Below are 24,531 nucleotides of genomic sequence, written 5' to 3'. Positions count from 1 at the left end.
CTTTTCCAGCAGATTTTTGGACACGACACTTTTTAGGTCTTAGAGAACCAGAGTGTCGCCATTCCATCGACTGTTGCTTTGTTTCTGGATCGTAGAAATGTACCCAAGTGTCATCCATAGTAACAATTCGGTTTAAGAAGTCTACATCGTTTTCAAATCGAGCACAGATCGAACGCGATGCTTCTACCCTTGCACGCTTTTGGTCAACATTCAAACATTTGGGGATCCATTTTGCAGCAATTTTTCTCATATCCAAATTGACGTGAACTATATGATGAACGCGTTCGTATGAAATATTCAGTGCTTCAGATATCCGTTTCAGCCCAATTCGACGGTCTGATAAAATCATGTCATGAACTGCATCGATATTTTCGGGGACTGACACAGAAACTGGCCTTCCCGATCGGTCATCATCTTCAATGGAAAATTTACCTCTTTTGAAACTTGCAGTCTAATTTTTCAAGGTCGCATACGAAGGACGTTGATCACCAAGGGTATTAAGCATATCTTAAAAAATAAGGAATTAGTACAGGAATCAAGTAAAGGAATTGTTGCAAAAAAATGTAATGGGTATTTCCTTGTCAAAAATAGTGGGTCTTTCAGATAATTCCCTGAGAAGCCCCTGTTTAGATAGGGCCCCCTAAAGAGGATACTTGAAAAGCAGTTTTGAATATTTTTTCTTAAAAACCAGGCACATTCTATGGGAGCGAGAAGAAAATCAAAAATTAATTTTAGTGGACTGGAAATTGATATTCGTATGACAGGATTCTGAGACAAATAAAATACTTTCTTAGGGACGAAATTGAGAGGAATGCTGGCAAAAATCAAGAAAAGGGGTCTTATAATTTTGTCTTTAGAATCTGTGACCAAATTTTGTGTATTAATTTCCATATTGTTCTCCATCAAATCGTTCAAGAATAGTTATCTGTAAGAAACATACCTTTTTCGAGATGTGATATTGTGCAATTCCCTCAAATAACCACATTCTTTCGAACCAAATTGCCGGAGAAACCGCAGATTCCCAAACAATACTTACCGGCTGAAATTTCTCGTAATATAAAAGCGCAACTTTGGTAAAATAGGCATTCGTTCACGCGTGTACTAATCGTAAATTGGAGTTGTTATTTGTGCCCTCCTGGCGAAATGGCAAGGGCGCCAGGGTAGTCCTACTCTAGCTAGAGATTTAGTAGCACGAGTCCCTTTTTGAAGTCCGTTCATGCGGAAACTCTCGAGCACAAAGAAAATTATTTCTGTTTACGAGCAATGTTCGATGACTGCTTAGGCCTCTTTACTAAGCCCTCTTTAATCCCCAAAACAAAGTGAAATGGCTATGAGAACAATGACGTTCCAAATACAGGCTTTTAGGTAAACGTCTTGGTGCTATTGAGAGTTACAGATGAAGCCAGTATCTTTTTATGGAGCATTATGATTTTTAAGTAATTCGTTTTTTCACGGGAAGGGAAGAAAGTGAGGGTTAAACCTTATCCATATTGTTATAACGAAAGTGTATTATATAGGTTATAGGTTGATCATTCAGTATAGTGCAAAATGTATGAAATACATTCATTTTATGAGGTCCCTCTTGTTGCTATAAGTCTTTACATATTTTCTTTCTCGTTATGTAATCCTAAATGATGCTTCCTTAAATGTCGCCTGAAATTTTCAAGCCATCTGCTCTAGCATGGAAGAAGTGTCACTTTTTAATCAACCAAATATTAAAAAATTAATACTTCGCACAGCTTTAAATGACTGTACTTAAAAAAAAATACTGTTTGTGATATTACCTACTTTCTTATTTCAAATGGCACATCCAGTATATCTTTGCATCGTTAGATAGCTGATTTGATGGCAATTTCGACAGTATATTGAGTATATTCATACTTTGGGTAAAAATTTAACAGTTGAACAGTATATTAGTTATTGGGATGAAAATAATGGTCATGTAGTAAGTATAATATCACTCTTTGCTATTTGGACCGAAAATGCAGAGGGTGTTTATGAAAAGATCATCAAGTTTGACAAATCGAATTCATCAAAACTCAATATTTTCAGAGGGGGTGTCCTAAATAAACCATATATCTAAAAGGGAAACTTGCAGAGTTATCTCTGTTGGAACTGTTGAGAATCCATCAAGAATTCATGAAATGACAAGATTTTTTACGGTGTGATCTTCCATTTTCACATTTTTTCTTTTCATAATAATTCCAGAAACTCATAAGCCGTTGAGTTTTTACCTAAGGTATGGTCATGAGTTATCTGATGATAAGCAAATTTTGTGATAAAAATAATGGAAAAACAAATCAACAATTTTGTTTACCTGTAATTAAAGGTTGAATAAAAAAAATCAAGGGTAACAGGTACGTAGAAAAGAAGTTATTCGCTCATCAGAAATTCGATTTTCCATCCCGTCTGAATCGTTCATGAACAGCTGTCTATTCAGTCGCAAAATGAGTCTCCTCTCGATGTTGATACGATGTTCAATACCTATTACTCGTCGATTTTGAATGTCGCACGGCTTGTGAAAAGAACATTCAGCGCCCCTGTCGCTTTCATCCCTCTTCATTGTGACCTATTCTTGTGTTTAATCTCGCAGTCCCATCTCCTAAATCAGTTATTATCCATTGTTGGTAGGTAGCCTTGTTATTCCATATCTTTATTATGTCTCACGGACAAATCCGACAATGCGATTCGGCTGATCTATCTATATTGGACCAGATCTGCAGTTCCACGGGGTTAATCTCGGGTCTCATCTGTAGATTTAGTGTTTCTGGTCGTGCCAATATTGAATACGACATTGGGATATGAAGATTTCATCTTGTGTTATTTAGCAACTTGGTACCTAGGTATATCGGGAAATTATAGACGAATATAAGCACATATTTCTAGCCAAGGTAACTAGGTAACAATTTTAAAATGAGAAAAAAGTTATTTTGATTTTGGGAGATGATTGAAGATACAGGGAAATGAGCAAATTTTCCCCAATGTTTTATTATTATTACTAAATATGTACATATTCGAACTATTCCTATTTTTAGCATTCTAAGAAATCATGATGGGGACCGAGATATTAAAGTTGGTACCTTTTCAAATTGTCACACTGTATACATGTTGAGTCTTTTATAGGAGACTCTTGAGGTCAAAAGAAACTCTTTTTTACTGTACCATTTTTTCCGAATCGGCTCACTTTAAATGATACAGGCTGTTGAAAAACTATAAAAAATGTTATTTTTAGTTCTATCTCATGAACGGTTTTATTGAATTGAATGAATTTCGGAATGTAGTTTTTCATTCATTTGATGAATCTTTTTCGAACCCAAAATGTCACCCAAGTCTTCCATTATGACCTTACGTACCATAAAAATATCAAAAATTCAAAGAACCAAAATCTTGAAACTAAGTTGGATGCTATCTAATGAATATTTGAACGTTTTGTGAAATAAAAGTATTCCTATTATAATATTTTCTCGTATACTGCACCGTTTTCGAGTAAGTTGTTGTTCAAAAATAAAAAATATCTGTGATATTCGGAAAATTGGGTACTTTGGTTGAATGCATCTTTGTTTAAAAGATGGTCAGATGTAGAGTGTCATAGATATAGCTTGTTATTCTGAAGGGAATGGGGGAATTTTCCTCAATTTGGGTTATCACTGCATATGCAAGTTTAAACTGAATAATTATGAGTTTCATTCATGATTTTTTCAAATGCACCGCGGAAACTATTCAAAATCATTTTTCAAATATGGGGTTTTAAAATTGAAATCGCTTGGTTTCAAGTTTACGATTCGGCAACAGCGCCTTCTAGAAAATAAAAAGAACAATGTCCCATCAGCTTGTTGATTTAAAGGCGCGTACTCACTGGCGAGCCTCAACTGCAACCGGCCATAAAAATCTCATAAAATTTTACGACCTTCCTAGTTCGTCGCAGACTTCATAGACAGCCATCTTTGTCTATCTCATCAAGATAATGTATTTGTTGTCCTTTATTATCAAGGCATATTTCAGTTGATGTTGCCAACTTGTGCAATTGAAATGAAACGCTTCAAATTTTAAATACCCATTTTTATTTTTCATTTTTAAGTGCTTAAAATAATTTTTTTGGGAAACGGTTGAAATGGTTATTTCAAAATGTGACGTTTCAAAGATATTTCATAAAAAATACATCATTTTCATCAGAATTTTCGTTTTCACAGGAGTGGCAGAGCTCATTAGGAAAACTTTTTATCAGGACCGAATGAGAAAAAATGGTATAGGAAAAAAATGTATAGGAAAAAAGTGTTTTTTTTTTTGTCATCTCATTTATGTTAATCCTTCAAACTACAGACAAATCCATCTGATTCTTCCGCTGTTTCCATTACGCATTCCGTATTCCATACAGAAATAAAGCAATTAGGAAGAAGGCATAAAAGAACTCGAGAACCAGGAGTAGGTAATCCGATACGCGGAAGAAAACGATATAAAAATATTTTCGACAAAAAGATAACTTCGTTACTTTATGTGTTAATGTTATCGTTAAGTGTAGGAGCCCGGGTAGGGGAGTTTATAAATAAAAGTTCCGGAGGGTTGAAGTATCACTATCGGGGAAGAAGTGTCTATCTAATAATGCGGTGGATAATGGAGTCTACAGGGGCCAAATTAAATCATGAGCTCGGTTGTTCTGCACCCCGTTGTGATTGCTCGGTGGAAATTGAACTGACGGTTATACTCATGTGGAAATTTCGTTTGGGAGGAGTCACAGGGAAAAGCTCCAAAAATTTCGAATAAATTCTTTATTGAATGATGATTATAAAATGGATATACAGGGTGGTCAGTTAAGTGTTTCTTGAGGGTAGATTTCAGATAGCTTGTATCGAAATATTCGAATTTTCTCAATGAATACATGATTCTGAAATATCTGTGCCAGTTTGTTGTATAGGTTCTATAATATCTAAAGCTACACTGCTTACTTGTAACTGGAATGGCTCCAAGACCTCCTCATTCCTCCTATAATTTTCTTGTCCAAGATATTCCTCCCCCACACAATCTACACTCGTCAGTTTCTTATACGCCAATTGAAAAAATGTGAAATTTATCATTATGACCATGAGTCTTTGACTCGTGAAAATATTTTAACAGTATAGGTTCTTGAAGTCAAAAGAAACAGTTTTTTCCTATACCATTTTTTCAGATTCGGCCCAGATAAAAAGAAATAGCCATTTTGTGTTTTCATAATGAGCTAAACCACCCCTGGACAAACAGAATTCCCTTCATAATAACAAGCAAAAACTATATGACACTACACATCGCTGTGGATCTTTTAAACAGAGTTTCATTCAGCCAATGTAGGTACCAAAGTTTCCGAATATCACAGATATTTTTAATTTTTGAACATCAAATTACTCGAAAACGGATCATTTTATGAGAAAATATGGAGGATACTTTGATTTCACAAAGTTCAAATATTCATTAGAAAGCGTCCAACTTAATTTCAAGAGTTGGGTTCTTTGAATTTTTTGTATTTTCATGGTACGAAATGGTCATAATAAGAAAACTGGAAGACGTGGGTGATATCTTGTGCTCGAAAAAGATTATTCAAATAAATGAAAAACTATATTCCGAAATTCATTTCATTCGATAAAACCGTTTGTGAAAAGAACTAAAAATAACATTTTTTTATGGTTTCCCAACAGCCTGTATCTTTTAAATACGAAAGCGCTGACAGGCCACACACAAAAAATCCAAATGTATAATTCCGACTTGCTAATTCTGAGTTACAAGTCGGAATTGCGAATTGTAAGTCAGAATTCTAAGTCAGAATTCTGAGTTACAAGTCGGAATTCTGAGTTAGAAGTCGGAATTCTGAGTTACAAGTCGGAATTCTGAGATACAAGTCGGAATTCTGAGTTACAAGGCGGAATTCTGAGATACAAGTCGGAATTCTGAGATACAAGTCTGAATTCTGAGATACAAGTCGGAATTCTGAGATACAAGTCGGACTTCTGAGACACAAGTTGAAATTTTGAGATGCAAAGCCTCTCGCGAGCACTTTATAGGGATTACTAAGGACTAACTGCCAGTTTCATAATGCAACTTAAAGCCCCTTCAATTTTAAAGCTTTTCTTTAACCCTACCGAAGTTGACACTAAACGAAACTTAAAGTGACTTTGAACTTGATTATGAAACTGGATGTAGGAATTTCGATAAAGTACTCGAATCACTAAGCACTGAGAAAGGTTTTGAAAAGTTCCCAGGAGCACAATTCTCAGGAGTACAAAAATACTCCAAGTGCTTTCACAAGCACTGAGGACGAAGCTTTGGGACACCTCAGCTGGTGGAACCGGAAAGAAAAATAGAATATCATTTCATTCATCCAAAATTCCTCCAAGAAGCCAACAACACATTCACGTATCAAATGCAAAAAAACAAAAGTCATTAGACCTATTTTAGCCCTCCTCCTGCCTTGCATCTCAAAATTCCGACTTGTATCTCAGAATTCCGACTTGTATCTACTACCAGTCAAAGACTCACCCTGTATATTCCCAAGTAAATGATGTTTTGGTCAAAGGTATGAAGAGATCGACGAAAAAAGTAAAATAAACCTCGACGAACAACTGTCTATTGTCTCGCCTGCTTGATTTGCATAGACAGTTTTTTCCTTGGTACATAAATAAACTATTTCGTACTCCTTATAGAATTGATGTGTCAAAACATGAACGTGGTCGTCATCCTGGAGACTCTCCCGAATAGGGTCGATAGTTTATGTGGCATTTACCCCTGATTTGTAGGAATTCCTGACATATTTGACTTTTTAAGACAACCGCATACTTCCATCCATTTCCGAAGTGAGATAAATGCCTAACATTTTTATTTATGTTTTCCACTGATCAGTACCAGATGCTCCAGTCATCCCCACATCATCTACTCGTGGAAACTTGTTCAGTAGCAACGATACCAAAAACTGGAAAAAATCTCGGACGCCCCTAAAACATCTGTCGCAATTTTTTCCCAAATCAGCCGGTGGTTGCTAACTGTAATTGGGTCACCGTTCGAACAAGTTCTAACACATGCATCTAATTTGCGACAAACCTCGTGAGTGACATGTTACTACGGATCGACCTAACCCTCGTTTCCAAAAACTGGCCAAGTGAAGACGGGGACCGGGATAAGAAAGCTTTGTCAGGAATAAAAATTAACACATGTACCAAGACCGGTCTGAATGGAATGAAAAGTGGAGTTCGTAGATGTTCAAGAGGACAAAAACGCGATTGTGGCTAGATGAACGGAAACAGTTGTCAGTGAGAACTACGGCTCCTTGCCTGGACCTGTCAATCAGCTCTCTGTCAAACTTCACGTCGAGATTTACTCTGCGTCTGCATCCGCCTAACAGCGTGTGCACTTTTGTTTGATTTTCGCTGTGTAGGAGAGCCTTGCTCCATTAATATCCGCATGCCTGGCTAAGTCACCCCTTACAACCCTTTGTTTTCACTATTTTCATGTTTGATGTGTGACATCATCGGCAGTTGTTAGGTTTCTGATGGGAGATGATCATCATGTGGAGGAATATATGGACATTTGGCGTTTTTCGAACTATTTCGGTTTGTCATCGATACTCTTATGAAATTTAGACATATGCACTTGTTTTAACGTCGATTCTTCGAAGAGTTCAAGTCGTTGACACTTCGAACACTCAAAAGACAGTAGGTAACTGATAGTTATAACAAGCACTGTCATGTGGAGCTTTTCCGCGCTTGTCAAAATCATCCATTTACTTAAATGCTGGGTTGCCAAAAAAATATTATTTTCCCAATATAGTGAGTCAATATTTTAACACTACCTCAAGAATCTACATGGTTTATTATTCAGAAAGTTAATTGAGTATTTTTTGTTGAACGTCATACGATATACTTTCAGTTTTTAGTTCATTGCTGAATATAGATAGGCTTGTTCGTTCAAAGATTTTTATCACTACATTTTTCTTCGACGTCGAATTCTTACTTGAGAACAGTCTTTTTCTCCGGGGATTTCAGTTATTTCCCCTTTTTCGCAAACCCCTGTGAATTGCATTTCCTTAAAGGAGGGCAAAAAAGCAAACGGTCAATATGTGGATTTAACCCTTGCTAAATTGTTCTTTATTCAACTAGCCCGAAATTCATTCTCACCGAGATTGCATTATATCAAGAACTATTTCTTTGGCTCGATCCAGGTGATTCTCTACCGAATTATATTGGAAAAGGGTTCAACATTCATTAAAAGGCAACAAAGAAGGAAATCAATCGACCGTATAAATATATTTCATTTTACCCTTTCCAATTTGGTTCACACTATTTGAAGTGAATGGTGAGAAATGAGTGTAGGTTTTGTGGTATTGCCTTTAAATGTCAAGATTGTAGGGGTTGATAGAAATTAAACAGGTCACAAAAACAGGATTCCAACTATAATTTTGATAAAAAATACTTAGTCCAGAAATCAACACCTTATTCAATTATATGATCATTCGGATTCAGAATATCATTTCACATCGAATAAAGATCTACATACATTATATAAATGTATCAAGATGAACAGCCACAAATACGCGCCAGTTGTCCTGTTGATTGTTTATTCATGTGAAATTTTTGTTCAAAGGTGAAGTTCATCTTGACTTGAAACTTCCTTTAATTCCTTTTACTTATATTGATGCAAGAAGATTTTTGTTGAAAAATTTAACATTCTTGTAATTATCTTTTAATTCCTTCGGGAGATACCCATTCCCAACCACTGCATCATATGCATTTCATCTTCGGGTTAATATTTCTGAAATCTACAACTGATGTAACGTATTCAAACTTTAGCCAAAGAAGATAACAAACATTAACTCTCCTCAATCTAGTGCATATTATGATATTATACTGATCTCTTGTATTTTCCATGGAAATAACTGGATTTGGTATGCCTTCAATCAGTTTGTATAAACTACAATTATGTTCGTCACATATTTTCCGAAGAGATTCGATATTGTGGTAAAATACGTAATAACAGAATATTTTACGTAGAACGGGCAACGTAGCGTTGATTTAAAGCCCAAAAATATTTGACAAGCTTCATAACCCTAACATTTTCGTACTATACAGAGTGAAATGTGTCAAATTTCCATGGCCAACCGACTGCTAAAATAAAAGTGAATGGAGTATATAACAACTGCTTTGATCAGAAGGAGAAAATTTCCCCACCCCCAATAATAATTAAACAGACATCGCCGGAGCAGTGCCAGCAGCACTCGAATCAAACTCCAATTACCCGGCATCAATCGACTGGGGAATGCTGAGTGCGACGAAGAGAAGGAGGCTGGTAGTGTCGACAAACACTATCGCGGGCGTTTCCGGTTACAAGGAAATTCATTCGCAATGGAATTTATAATTGTGTGTCGGCTCCGGTGACAAATTTCATTATCTTAGCCGGGATAAGTGGGAACGTTATTGGTCCTGGGGCGCAATCGCGACGTACACCCCAGGGACACCTTGTTCCCCCGTCAACGGGATCTAATAATGGAATAAAATTAAACGGGAAAGAATCGAGATGTTTCAGGAACACCTGAAGATTGCAGGGCGAATCTTTGACTTTTAACGTAGGTTATTGGTGGGAGGAAAGTGTCGACAAGATTTTTTTGGAGTAGCGCAATGCATTCTTGTATGTCTTATGATCAGTCACACATACAGGGTGTTTTCAAAGGTGTGGCTTTTTTGACATAAGGTAGAACTCATCAAAACAAGTCGTTCAACCAAAAATTGTCCATATAAAACATCCAAGATGTCCGAGATACAACCGCTAGGAGTTCGACAAAATTTCATTGAATTTCAAGTACGGGACTGTGGAAGGTGACTCCGGCATCGAAAAACAAAACAAAACATGAACATATGGCTGGACAATGAATGGTTCAGTACCAAGTTCATCAGATTAGATGCATGAGGTCGCTTTTGACAGAATCATAATTGCATCGTGCAATTAAGGGTGGAAAAAAATGTTGAAAATCGAGGCAGTTTCTTGAAAATGCTTATATTATTAGTTATGTTGAAAAAATGCTATGATGTTTCCCCATTTCATTCCATTTTTACGACGATTGTTGGAATGTTCGGACAAGAAGATTCTGATGCCCATGGTGAAAAAATTCGTCAATAATTTAGACGTATTTTATTAGTGAGATTTTGAAGTATTATTCTATTTTTTACACTTGTGTCCTAAGTCTCTTTTGTCAGTTGTTATCGAAATGAGCCATTCCACAAAATCGTGTAAGTTACTAAAAAATAATGAGAACAATTCGATAATCCTAAGTTTCCATTTCCATTACTACGTAAATATCGAACGAGCCAATATCCTAAACGAAACCACATGGTCGAATCAGGATATAAGTTTTTTCTCACTGCTTTACGATAATTCAGCTAACAAATGGTCTGGGGTCGTATAAGGATCTATTTCAGTAATCATTTTCAAATTTTTTTTCAACTTTGTTATTTTGAAAGATTTGTATAGGTGATTTTTGGTGAAACGCTTCATTTTGACCAGTTCTACATCCTCTTGAAAAAAAAAGCCTCACCTTCAAATACCTACACCTACCCTGTATAGGGTGAGTCTGAATCCTACAAATATTTCAACAGTAGATTCTTGAGGTCAAAAGAAACACTTTTTTCATACCATTTTATCCGAATCGGCTCGGTTTAAAAGATACAGGCTATTGAAAAACCATAAAAAAAATTTTTAGTTCTATCTCACAAACCGCTTTATCGAATGAAATGGATTTCAGAATATTGTTTTTCAATATTCATATTTGGTCTATAATAACTCCAAGAATTTGGAGCTTTCTGTTACATACTAGAACGGAATATAACAATGTTCGTTTTGCTCTGATTTGCAACAAGATCATTCTGTAAAAAACAATTTTCATCACTTTGGTACAATTGACTGCACTCAACCTATACTTGCTGCCTATACTTTTATCTCCTATCAACAAATCAATCTCATCTGCAAAATTAATCATTTGAGAAGCTTCCAGCTTTCAGTAACAGAATCGAGATCATTGATTGCAATAAGAAAAAACAGCACACTCAGTATGCTACCCTGGGGAACCACTAAAAGGTTTTGCAACCAATCAGATAGAACAGTCTTATAATTCTTGACCATTTCGACACAATATGCAGACGACTGCGCACTTATCGCTGGCAGCTCAAAGGATCTACAGATAATGTTGGACACCTATAAACATATATACGAAGCTTCAAGCCTTAGACTCAATATTGACATAACCGAAATCCTGGTAAGTCCTTCAAAAAGCCTTCAAACATATATCAGCCTGGGGGATGATACTCTAGAACAGGTCGAGCAGTTCAAATACTTGGGAAGCTTCATAAATACTAGGGCTAACCTGGACACGGAAATACACAACCGTATCAATTCAGCAGCAGTGTTTCAAAATCACGACCTCAATCTGAAGACCAAGACAGCCGTTTACAAAGCAGTGGTCCTCCCAACGCTTCTTTACAGAAGTGAAAGCTGGACGCCCTACAGACGACATATTAAACAGCTCGAACAAACGCAACCATCTAAGACAAATAATGCACATCAGATGGTTTCACAAAGTTTCAAATACAGAAGTCTTGCAGCGCGCGAGTTGTATAACAATTGAGACTCAAGTTACGAGGGCCCGACTCAGATGGAGCGGCCAAATTCTCAGGATGCAAGATACAAAACTCCCCAAAATAGCTCTGTATGGCGAATTCACAGAAGGAGCTCTGAAACCAGGAGGCCAGTATAAGCGGTTCAAAGATTTACTGCATCAATCCGTACAATCAGTTAATGCCAATCATAACTGGAAACAACTAGCTTTAGACAGGTCATAGAGGAGGTCTTTGGTACACAGTTATAATGGAGACTCGAGAAGAATACAGCGGTGGCCGGATATGGTTGGTGACTATCCATGCCCGGAGTGTGGAAGGATCTGTAGGTCACGGTTGGGTCTCTTCAGTCACAGGAGGGCACACAGTCGCTTTGTTTTTGAGTCTTTTTGTAGATTTATTCTCGGTAACGGGATACAACAATGAATGAATGAATATGATTGTTGACACATTGCCAACGGTTGGATTACGTCCCTCCTCAGATCATACCAATATCCCTATTGGCTTCATCCCCACTAAGTTTACGTCTGGGCATTATTCCAAAACAAAATTTCAGATTTTGGTTCATAATTTACAGTAAGAAGGTAAAACAATAACGTCTTCGACTAGAACCTGCCTGGAACTAAAAAAGTTTCCTCGACTTTTTTGGTTGAGTTCTCCGTATAATTTCGGGTGAGCTCAAGAAAGAATGACCCTGTATCAGTGAAGTTTTCGACAGCCCAAAAACCGTCGAAACGTCCCAATTTTTTTCCACTCGCCGGCTCGCCGGGGTGTCCTACAAATTTCGAAGCCAGTGATTTCCGATAAGTTCGATATAATCAGGTTTGGCGAATCAAATAAAACCCCGAAACAATATCCACGGCCGGTAATGCAATTAGGGTACGGTTCAGTGAACTTTCATAAAATATCTTGTTAAAAATGCCCGGCTGCTGGGGCACAGGGGCATGAATTTCCGAAAACTGAAATGCCCGATGTCTCGTGTTACTCACCAAAGGACGCGAAAGGAACAATCAGAAGGTCATTATCGTTTTTTTCGAAGGTGCAGCAGGACCGGAGTCCTGAGGGGTTGGTTTCCTTCGTTTCTGAAATCCTATTTCAATATTCATTATACAGGGGGGTCCTAAAATTAATGAAACAACATTTGGGGACGAATTCTCTAGACAAAAATTAGATCTATATTTTTTCATGAAACGCAAGATTTTCCAGCAAAAATTTGACTAACAAGTAGAATTAATTCCATACGAATAACAAAATGGGCTCAATCACATTTTTATATTTTTTTCTGAGATCTTGGGTTTCGTGAAAAAATTGCAAAAGACAAGAAAATTTTTAATGGACTTTCTATAACGGTTTAATAATTTTCAATACGCGAATACGCGGTTAATGTTCAGTGGTTCCAAAGACATAATGGTATCGAAAAAATATACAGGGTTAGTCTTTACACCGTACAAATATTTTGACAGTATATTCTCGAGGTCAAAAAAAATTTCACAGACACTTTATAATTTTTGAACATCAAATTACTCGAAAACGGCGCATTATATGAGAAAATATGAGGAATACTCTTATTTTACAAAACGTTCAAATATTCATTAAATAGCGTCCAACTTAATTTCAAGATTTGGGTTATTTGAATTTTTGATATTTTTATGATACGTAATGGTCATAAAATGAGAAAACTGGAAGACTTGAGTAATATCTTGTGTTCGAAAAAGATTCATCAAATAAATGAAAAACAATATTCCGAAATTCATTTCATTCAATAAAACCGTTTGTGAAATAGAACCAAAAATATCATTTTATTTTAATAGTTTTTCATTAGCCTGTATCTTTTAAACCGAGCCGAATCGGAAAACATGGTAAAGGAAAAAAGTGCTTCTTTTGACCTCAAGAATCTACTGTTAAAATATTTGTATGAGTTGAAGACTCGTGAAAATTAATTCAGCAAATGAAATTGCGGATATCATCGCTCTTATTATAAGAGTTGTAGGAATTTTAAAAATCTACATATATGTGATAAATTTAAACATACAGGTCGCCCACAAAGTGGTGGAGAATTAGAGTTTTAGTTTTCAAATAGAAAACACTGTATATTGATATTTATTTTGAATATTAACTCGTTTGTAACCTTTTTTAACAATATGTATGTTAAATCTTTATAAATCGTGTAATTTCCTAGAGATTTTGCGATAATTTTCATCAATGTCAGTAAATGAATGAGGACAATTTTCAAAACTAAAAAATGGAGCCGTTTTGACATGATTTATATCACGTTCTTATTAGAAGTTAACCTATAAAATTGTTCCTTGAAAGCTAAAACAATTTTAGCTTGGTTTTTTTCATTGTTTGTTTTAATTTTTTCATACAGCTTGACTTAACGCTTTTTATTTTACTGATTAATTCATCCCTCTAATATCAGGGTATTTTTCCTTTCTTTATCCGAACATGCAGCACAAAAATTTAAAAAAATACAAAAAATACACTCGAAAATTAAAATACCAGATATCCAAACTGCGGAAAGCAGATGAACTATAAAAGACAACTTTTTCTCTGTATCTCAACAATTTATCAATGCAAATAATGAACTTAACCGGGATGTAGAAAAACCATACGTCGGAATACGACAATGCATCAGCAGTGAAGCGCGTATAAAAATTCGTAATCCTTCCCTGTGTCGCCGTCAGCGGCAAAAAAACCCGGACCTGTCGAACTATCGCTGAAAACAGGGCACATTTAAACTATTAATGAATGTGGAGGGCTGAATGATTCGGTAGGATGTGCAATCGACAGGTCTATTGTGGTCTCCGGTAGTACAATGGATCGAAAAATAAGAGCATCCTGAAAATGGATCGTGTTACAGGACCGGGACCGACAGACGTCCAGGTTGCGTGGATGCTTCTCGCAATTTTGATCGGAGATATGATAGAGCTCCGTCAGATCTTTAACAAATTAGGAAAGCAATGAAATGAAGTAAGAAAGAATATTTTTTCTATTGAATTCTCCAATTTATCTATTATTTCAGATAAAATTTTCTTGGAAATTGGAGAAGAGTCCCTGAATTTTTTTTTGTTATTTTTCGAGGATCAATATTTGAGCTTATTTTGTAAACAGTTCATTTCTTACAATCCACTACACTCTTGGCGGTTAAGGTTCAGTGGTTTCAAAGACATAATGGTATAGACAAAATATACAGGGTGAGTCTTTGCCCCGTACAAATATTTTAACAGTATATTCTTGAGGTCAAAATAAACACTTTTTTCATTTACCATCTTTTCCGAATCGGCTCGGTTTAAAAGAAATAGACTGCTGAAAAACCATTAAAAAAATATTTTTAGTTCTATCTCACAAACGCTTTTCTCAAATGAAATGAATTTCGGAATATAGTTTTTCCTTTATTTAATTTATCTTTGTCGAACACAAGATATCAGCCACGTCTTCCAGTTTTCTCATTATGACCATTACCTACGTACAATAGAGGACTTCCCTACATGTTTGCCAACCTAAAAAAAGGTCTAAAAGGTCTACCATCAGGGAATGATTGCTTTCTAACGAAACCTACTTCATTCTTTCCGCAATGATCAAATATATTTATGAAATTCTATCGAGCTTTCTAGAGTTTACTGTTAAAAAGAAAAAAAGATTTTCATAACCTCGATTGCTGATTGGTTGAAATTTATGTTGGTATTACTACTTCTTGTGACAATTGACATGTTTCGTTGGCAAATGTCAAGAAGAAAAAAGTAATCTGTTAGGTTATGGGCAAAGTTTTGGTTATGTGCACAATCTTTGCTTGAACGCATTCTTGTTTTCTTGTATTTTGTAAGCTATACAGCAGACAATATTAATATTATATATATCAGTAAAAATGACATTTGCCAATGAAATATGTCGATTGTCACAAGAAGTAGTGATACCAACATAAATTTCAACCAATCAGCAATCGAGGTTATGAAAATCTTTTTTTCTTTTTAACAGTAAACTCTAGAAAGCTCGATAGAATTTCATAAATATATTTGATCATTGCGGAAAGAATGAAGTAGGTTTCGTTAGAAAGCAATCATTCCCTGATGGTAGACCTTTTAGACCCTTTTCTAGGTTGGCAAACATGTAGGGAAGTCCTCCATTAAAATACCAAAAATTCAAAGAACCCAACTCTTGAAACTAGGTAAGTTGGACGATATCTAATGAATATTTGAACGTTTTTTGAAATAAAAGTATTCTACATATTTTCTCGTTTAATGCGCCGTTTTCGAGTAATTTGATGTTCAAAAATAAAAAAGGTATCTGTGAAATTTGAAAAATTGGGTACTTTGGCAGAATACAACTCCTCTTTCAAAGATTCACACTTCACAGATGTCTATACTTCATTCAAATTTATTTTAGCAGTCGGTTGGCCATGAAATAATTTTCTCAAGTTTTTGTAACTAGAACGAAGTTAGGTTGGCACTCATGAAATGTCGTTAATGTCATAACGCCGTTGCCACAACTAATATCAATTTTTATTACGAAAATGCCGAAAGTGATTGAAAAAAGAGACAGGGTTTCAGGAAGTGCTAATTAGAATTCAGGTCCACTCATTCAAATAGTTATACCCTGATATTCTAAAATCCACAATACGTCAGACGGTAGCAAACATATTCAATGTAAGAGAATTTATATATTGTTTCATCTGAATCTAAACGACTTATATTTCAGCTGAATGTTTCAACAATCAGAAAGATTGTGATTGAAGAGGATGACAAAGAATTTCCTTCTATTGGGAGACCCAAAAAAGTGGTGGCATTTGAGAATTTTATGTTTGAGTAAATTAATGCGAAAGTTTACTACAGAATTTTCGATAAATGTCATCGGAGAATAAGTTTCCTGAAATGGATTTTTCTATTTTTCATTTGACTGGTCCTATACATTGTGAATGTCTTAAGGTATCAATAAATACCTAATTATTATAATTGTATCAATGTATTAAGATGAATAGCCACAAATACGCGACAGTTAATTGCTTATTCATTGTTCAAAGGTGAAGTTCATCTTAACCTGAAACTTCCTTCAATTCCTTTTACTTATATTGATGCAAGATGATTTTAATTGAAGAATTTAACATTCTTGTAATTTTCTGTTAATTCCTTCGGGAGATACCCATTCCCAACCACTGCATCATAATATTTTTGAAATCTACAAATGATGTAAGTCAAAGAAGATAACGAACATTAACTCTCCTCAAGCTAGTGCATATTATGATATTATACTGATCTCTTGTATTTTCCATGCAAATAACTGGATTTGGTATGACTTCAATCAGTTTGTATAAACTTCAATTATGTTCATCACTTATTTTCTGAAGAGATTCGACATTGTGATAAAATACGTAATAACAGAAACTTTTACGTAGAACGGGCAACATAGCGTTGATTTAAAACCCAAAAATGTTTTGACAAGCTTCATAACCCCACATTTTCGTACTATACAGAGTGAAATGTGTCAAATTTCCATGGCCAACCGACTGCTAAAATAAAGTTGAATGAAGTATATGTCTATATCTTTTTATAAGGGCCGAATCGGAAAAAATGGTGAAGGAAAAAAGTGTTTCTTTTGACCTCAAGAATCTACTGTTAATATTTGTACGAGTCAAGGAATCATGCTGAATATTTTATTAGATAAGGTGTTATGTTTTATCTCCGAATATTCGGTCCTTGGGTCATCAATTAAGCCATACATCTGACATTTTTCAAATAACTTCATAATAATTTTGCAGTTTTTAATTTTATATCCACTCCATGGCAATTCTGCCATAACTACCATAACCAAATTAAAACGCACACAAATATACGCGAACCGTGACAAAACAGATGACTATGCCCGGTCGAAAGGTCAAACGCTAAGTGTTAACACTCTTCCTCTTCCTCGCTCATCCGTTCGCCAGATAAATCACCCGAAAATAATTCCCAAATCAGATAAAAAGTCACCCTCCCCGACTGGAGGGTATTCATTATTATGGCGATAGAGATGCGAGCGCGCACATACATAACAAGTCCCCTGGCGGCCAATCTAGCCCGTTATAAATTACTTCTCCCAAATTTGTCGACAGCTGTTGGGAATGAATCAGTTCACCTCTCGATTTTTTAGCCCCGGAAAAAAGCGTCAAATATATGGCCGCGGAACTGTTTTACTGATTCGACTTAATGGTGTTTGAATTTTTTTTTTGCCGTTTCTGGTTTTGTGTAATTTCACACGTGACAGATCGGCAGCGGTTCATTAGATTTATTCTCTATACTTAAATAAGTAAACATAATATGTGGTGGTCGGTTGGACGCATGGCATATCCTGAACATAGACATAGAGTCTCTATGTCTACACAGAAAAACCAAAGAATGAAAATTATGGTTTTTGTGATTCGACAATCTCGATATTGCCCTATTTTCAAGAGAGAACACTATTTCACGCTAAAGGACGTCATCGTGGATAGATATTTTCTATTTGTAACCAGGATGATTTATGACTATGACTTGACTGATGTTCAAATGTCAAGACTATGGAGAGTAGAGAGAAGGAGAACATAGGCATAGAGTCTCTATTCTCTATGTCTATCATGTAACATCATATTAGACATGCAGAGAGAATGAACTGAGCATTCCTGTATAAGCTGCGTAGGTACAGTAAATATAGCAGAAAAATTGTGTGAAAGAGACAACCCAGCATGCAGCCGGTAGTTGCATTTTTCTAAAATTTTGATGGTTCCACACTCACGTCTATGTCCCCAGAAAGAAATACAGGTAATGGCCGTTGCGTTGCTTTCGCTACTTCTACAAAGTAGATACTTTCATCTTTCATGCGGGTATTGCTCAGTCCATTTCCTATATGTCTATGGTTACATGCAATACTCGTCTATGCGCTTGACGTAGACTCCATCTAACGTGCGTTCAAAAAAATTCGTCGTCAAGTAGGCTATGGAATTTTGAACGTCGATATTTCGTGCCTAAACGTAATTCTTAGCTCGTGCTATACTATTTTCCAGGTGAACTGTCATTTTAGCATTTTGGATTGTTGTTGAATTAAAATTATCAGCAAATTATAAAGATGGTTTTTACGGACGTGTGAAAGGCTTTTACTATTGAATCCTACTTCAAAATTGGAAAGAAAATTGAAGGAGAATGGAAATATTCTGTTCCGGCGACTTCATAGAAGCCTATGTTGCTGTAGATTATTAAGTATGAATTTTTCCATTGTACTGTTTTGCGATGTGTTGACGAAACAGGTATGTTCAAACAAAAAAGGAAGTGGTCGACCAAAGAAGAAAACTCCAGAGTTCAGCAATAATGAAAACATCATGACAGAAGCTCGACAAACCTCTGTTCAGGTTTTATCTCAAGTGGCTGGAGTATCCGTTGGCATATGCCACCCGATTTTGAAAAAAAGATATCCATTTGTTCCATAAAGATTGATATGTTATCAGAAAACTGAAAAGGTTCTGATTACCTAACCTTGTAGCATCCAAGAAAAATTGGAGTTCAGTATGCATCAGTCAAAGCAAAATGTGGACCTACTTTCTTTTATGGAACTTTAATAGCAGAACGTTATGATGGAGAAAGCATCATGCCTTTTTATAGCTGAATTGAATTTTAATAAATTGTCCAAAAGCTATTTTCATGTAATTCAGTTCTTTTAGTTTGATCATGGATTTTCAGTAATGACTGAATCAATTCAATATTTATAGAGAATTAATAAACATATTATTGAGATTCTTACTGTGATTTATTCATATGACTGAAGTAGCTAGAACCTCCTTACAAAAAAAACATAATACCACGATCAATTCGAGATTCATGTCTCTTACGTATGAAAATAGTGGACGGTTAAAATTTTTACGAAGAATTTTTCTAAACGCCTCCGATTGTTTGGATTCTTTTCATCTTACTCAATGAAAGAAATGCTTTTCGAACGTTGGGTGAAATTTACAGGTAACTTTTTCTAAAAAGTGCGTTTCCGTACAAAATTACGAAATATAGGTTAATGTCATCACTGTTTACATTTTGGGAAGATGGAGTAATTCAAGGAAAGACATACGTTCAGCCACCGAACATCAGCCTTCAAAATTTCATAGCCTACTTGACGACGAATTTTTTTGAACGCACGTTACTTTTTACAATGCGATCATAGAAAGGTATCGCCGTTATCCAATCCAAAAAGCTAGTATATTCAGCACACACTCGTGCTAGTGGAAACAATAAGGTTTAAAAAATCATAGCACGCTCATCAAAAAAAGGATTCTTATATGGTGCAACCAACACGTCACAGACGTCGCTATCGATCTCAACTTCAATTACCACACTAATTGGTCTGATTAGAGGGAAGAGCCATCAGAGATCGGACAGACCCGATGGTACGAGATAGAGATAAATTAAAATGCGTTTAAAAACAAGTGTGACAAGTTGTTATAAAGATCGTTAATGTTTTGGGGCGCGCGATGATATCGGGAATGCCGTGTTCATATTTAATTCGATGAGGATAAAAGTGATAATCAAATGAATTTATGAGTTTCGGAGTGGATTGAATGACCGAACCACACACGATCAGTGCGTTCACGTTGTCACTGATTTACGGGCGAACGATGGCCGATAACAAATTGGTTATATTTAACAATTTCAGTAAGCATTGTCACGACATTTTGGGTGTTGGGTACCACGGTGGTATACGATGAGGCTAGCGCCTTTTCGTGTATCAACAAACGTCTGAATCAATTTGTGTACGTAGGTAGTGTATGTTTCGGACTAATTATTATCAATGAGACGACATTTGAAAGTTACGGTGAATTCTCTTCTTCTTTGAAACATAGACATAGAGACATCTATGTCTATGCTTTTAAATAACCATGAATATAGACATACAGACTCTATGTCTATGTCTTTGTATCTATGTCTATGTTTCTATGTCTATGTTGGCCATAAATAAATGGAAATAATCATAGAATATTGGTTTTGTGATCCGAAATTTATATACCGTGATAACTTTTCTGTAAATTGATCCTTCTTTCAAAGTCGAACTAGATTCTTGATGAGACATACTTATGACCTAAAATAATGAGCTTCGAGCAACGCGAAAACGTCACATATAGCGGAGTATGGATTAGTAGTACAGAATGATTCAAGAGATTACCTGAATCAATTCTGTGTATATAGACACAACAAATCTTGACCGCGTTTTATTATATCCATGGCCTACCACTTCATTCAAATTCTCTTCTCTAACTTGAGTTTTTTAAATAACCAATAATTGTGTTTGAGTGCCCAAAAACATGTAACACCACAAAGTTATCGATAATATATACCTAAGATCAGATGGAAGAAAAATACGCAGTAAGTATACCCAACTGTTTCCACTCTCCTGAATCCCGTACGTTTAAATTATCAAGGTTAGTCGACTACGTTTTTATCTGAACGCTCGATATCAGCCGCCCCGTACAAAAGTGTAAACAACCGATGTTCTAAAACGTGAGAAATTAAAATAATGCCGCTTCAGCAGCCGTGTGGCGCTGCAGAAGTTGGCAAAACGCGGATGTAGGTAGGCTGAGATGCGGATAAATGTTCCAAGACATGCAGAAATTTGCATACGAGTCAGAATTAACGCTCGAGATACAATTTGCTGATACCAGCACCTCAAGTTCTTTATCAGAGCTAATTTCAAGGTTTCCGAACCAGGTCACTTCGCGGAATTTCCTCAACAACGCCCAGAGTCCTTATATTTTTAATGGACTGTTTTAATTGCCTTTCTTGGTAACAACAATTGAGTTCAGCGTTAAAAATAGTCATCGGAGTGTTGAATTTAGAGAATATCATCACAGAGCAAGCGAGTAAGTTTTCTATGGGCTTCAACCTTTGAGTTGGTATTCAACTATAACATTACACTCAATGGTTCGTATCCTTTCGAATGAAATATGAAATTATTGAAATTGCATTGAGTATGGATGGGTTACATATTCATTCAATCAATTCCTAGAATGAAAAATGTCTAAAAGAGTTCTTTTAGAGTTCACTGGTATCCCAATACCACTCTACTGTCTTCTGTTCCAGATTCTGTAATGTCCACTCCTTGGAGTATATTTTTCATTCTGTGGTCCACTCCGCATACTCCATAGAATGTTATTCGAACTTATGTGTACTTAATAAAGGTCATAGATATTTATCAGCGATCATAGACTTGTAATAAGTACATGTCATTATACGTCTATGTCTATGGTCTATGTGGTCGAGGAAACAACTCGATGACACAGGATCGCAAAACAATACCATTTTTCCGTGTGGTTTTTTTTCAGTCCCGCCATAGACATAGAGACATGGACTGAGCAATGCCAGCATGAAATTGGCTATTTATTAGAAAGAGAGAAAAGCTCGTCGGGATATACCTTTCTCTTTTTTGTTCACATAGAGGTGAGTGTAGACCAATCAAAATTCTAGAAAAAGACAACTGCATTCCCGACGTGTTTTTCTCTCTGTCACTTTTTTTGACCGTATTTCATGCATAGATATAAAGGGAAGGCACAGTCCATGTCTCTATGTCTATGAGTCCCGCAGTGTTTTTATTTTATTCATGTTAATAAGAAACATTTGCTACAGAAAAGTCATTGAATATAATAAAATTTATTGAAACTTTTGTTGAACGTCAACCATTTCATTACTTTTTACATGGATTTTGATTTGTTACCTAATAATACCTATTATACCTTATGATGAAATTAACATTGCAATCACCTTTCATGCATTTCCAGGACTTTTATTGGAACTTTTTTACTGTCAGTAAGTATTATTGCTGAATTTTCTATGATATCTATGATCGAAAGCTTTCCTACACGTGAAAACTGCCAAAATTTACAAATAATCAGGCTTCGGAAACGTTAGAAGTAAGCAGTTGATATGGTAGATAGGTACCAATCTTCCGTATAATTTTTGTTTAAAAAAAAAAATCTTTACGGCTGGGTAATGTTGAAGCATAGACTAGCCACGCCCCGTAAGTAATTACTCGCATGCTGAGTCCAATCAAACAACTTAATAAAAAAAAATAAAATTTTCTGCCCTATAATGATGGGAAGTACAAATTATGCAGGGGTGGATTTTTATGTTTGTCTCGAAGTGTGGTTTGAATTTTCGGGAAAGATTGATGAAACGTCGATTTGGATTCAGTACTCTTTCAAACTATACATACCTACCTACCAAAACAAGAAATAAGTATCTGAACAAAATACCTAGAGATGCAATTTATGATCTGGATAGCAGTAAATCAATCGTTTTTTACTTTACTCAGCCCAACTTTATATCTCACCATTTTTCGTAGGTACATAAAACTAATTAAAAAGCATTGACGAAAAAGACAATCAGTACTTACCCCCCCATAGGATGGAAGAGGTGAGTAGTCGGCATTGGCAGCAACGTTATACAACATTGAAATTCGAAAATGGTGATCAACAGATGATCCAAATTGTCATCTTCGCGACGATAACCGTATCATGAAGACTATCTGTGACGAACCGTGTCCAATATCGTCAAACGTTTACGGTGATCCGACAAAGCAAGTTGAAAACGGTAATCGAATATCTCGATTTCAAATAAACATATATGCCACTGGTCTCATTAGTGGCATAAATTGAATATTTAAATAACAAAGGGAACCGTCGCTGCAAACTCACTACGAGATATGGTCCTCCACATGTAATCGATAACAGCGCCCCCGCTGCTGTAGCGGTAATGGGAGAAATTAGAGTTTTGAGGGGGAAACCCGGACGACGCCCATCACGCCTATGGGCGTGTCGAAATCTATGGTCTCGCATGGAGGAGTGGCACTGGAAATGTTCAGTTGGTGCTTCCTTAATGCCCCTGCTCCTGCACTTATTTATCTTTTGCTTTCAAGATGTTAGTAATTTCAAGTAATAGGGTTACTGTCGATTTCAATTTGTTATATTTTATGGAAGTGACAGGTTTTTCGAGTTCGAATAGAAAATTTGTTTGAAAATACGACACCGGATAGGTACCTATATTCAACAAATATTTCCTCTATTCAAAAGTACCTTTACTTAAATATCTGCATCATAGCCATTTTCCAATTTTTTTTTTTAATTTCAACTTTCGGTTTTCTGATAACGGCTTAATATTATTGCATAATAGACTTTAATACATCATTTTTTAATACTTTATCAATTCTAACGGATTCTAGCACAAATCCGGAAAGATTATTTGCAGTAAGCAGTTTTATCAATTTTAAAAGATAACCATGATATGTTGCAACAGGGCATTTCGGATCAGCTGACTTAAGTCCTGCCAAATTTGACAGGACCACCGAGGGGCACATCAATGTGTTGATAGGCATAGACATAGAGACTATATGTCTATGTTGATAGGTAACAACTAGCAACCGGTAACACAGTGAAAATCGCCTTTTCGGCGTAGAATATCATTCAGTGAAAATTATTTATCACAAATTATGATGATAATGAAAGTATGGTATGATAGAGAACTGACTAGGTATCATTGACAATATTGACCCAAAGAATTTTAAGTTTTGTGATCATAAATAATAAATGTCATGCAAAGATAGTTTGTTTTTGTTTGACCATCAAGTGACGTCAATTCGTTACGCTGGTTACGATTAAGAAGTCTAAAACACTGGTGTGTGCACTTGTCACTTTTTGCAGGCATCAACATTTCAGAAAATCGGGGATATGGGATCAGTTTCGTGGCGGCGCCACCATGTCATTTGCTTCCTTCTATCCTTGTTCTATCAAAGGAAGTCCAAGATACTCTCTCGTTTTATTTTGTTTTTCGTTGATATCGAATATCGATCAACGAGTGCAAAATAAAAACTGGCCCATTTTGTCAGCTGTTAAGGAATATTTGTGATTTACAGTTCAATTTTCTTTGTAAAAACA

The 24,531-nt window shown here is 35.8% G+C and overlaps 1 protein-coding gene across 2 annotated transcripts in view; it reads right to left on the bottom strand.

The window, feature by feature from the left end:
- The window catches only part of LOC123307786 (eyes absent homolog 2), a 104,451-nt gene extending 81,146 nt beyond the window's left edge, over nt 1-23,305 (bottom strand). Inside the window, exon 1 of one of the 2 annotated variants that reach the window (XM_044890217.1) lies at nt 22,995-23,305. In XM_044890217.1, the coding sequence (XP_044746152.1) occupies nt 22,995-23,051 (57 nt within the window). In that variant the 5' untranslated portion in view covers nt 23,052-23,305. The remainder of the gene's footprint in view (nt 1-22,994) is intronic. The other variant, XM_044890218.1, reaches the window with a different exon arrangement.
- Between the last annotated feature and the right edge of the window lie 1,226 nt (nt 23,306-24,531).

This window comes from Coccinella septempunctata, chromosome 2 (genome assembly GCF_907165205.1).
Source record: "Coccinella septempunctata chromosome 2, icCocSept1.1, whole genome shotgun sequence".
NCBI classification, from domain to species: domain Eukaryota; kingdom Metazoa; phylum Arthropoda; class Insecta; order Coleoptera; family Coccinellidae; genus Coccinella; species Coccinella septempunctata.
This window is presented reverse-complemented; position numbering and strand designations above follow the sequence as displayed.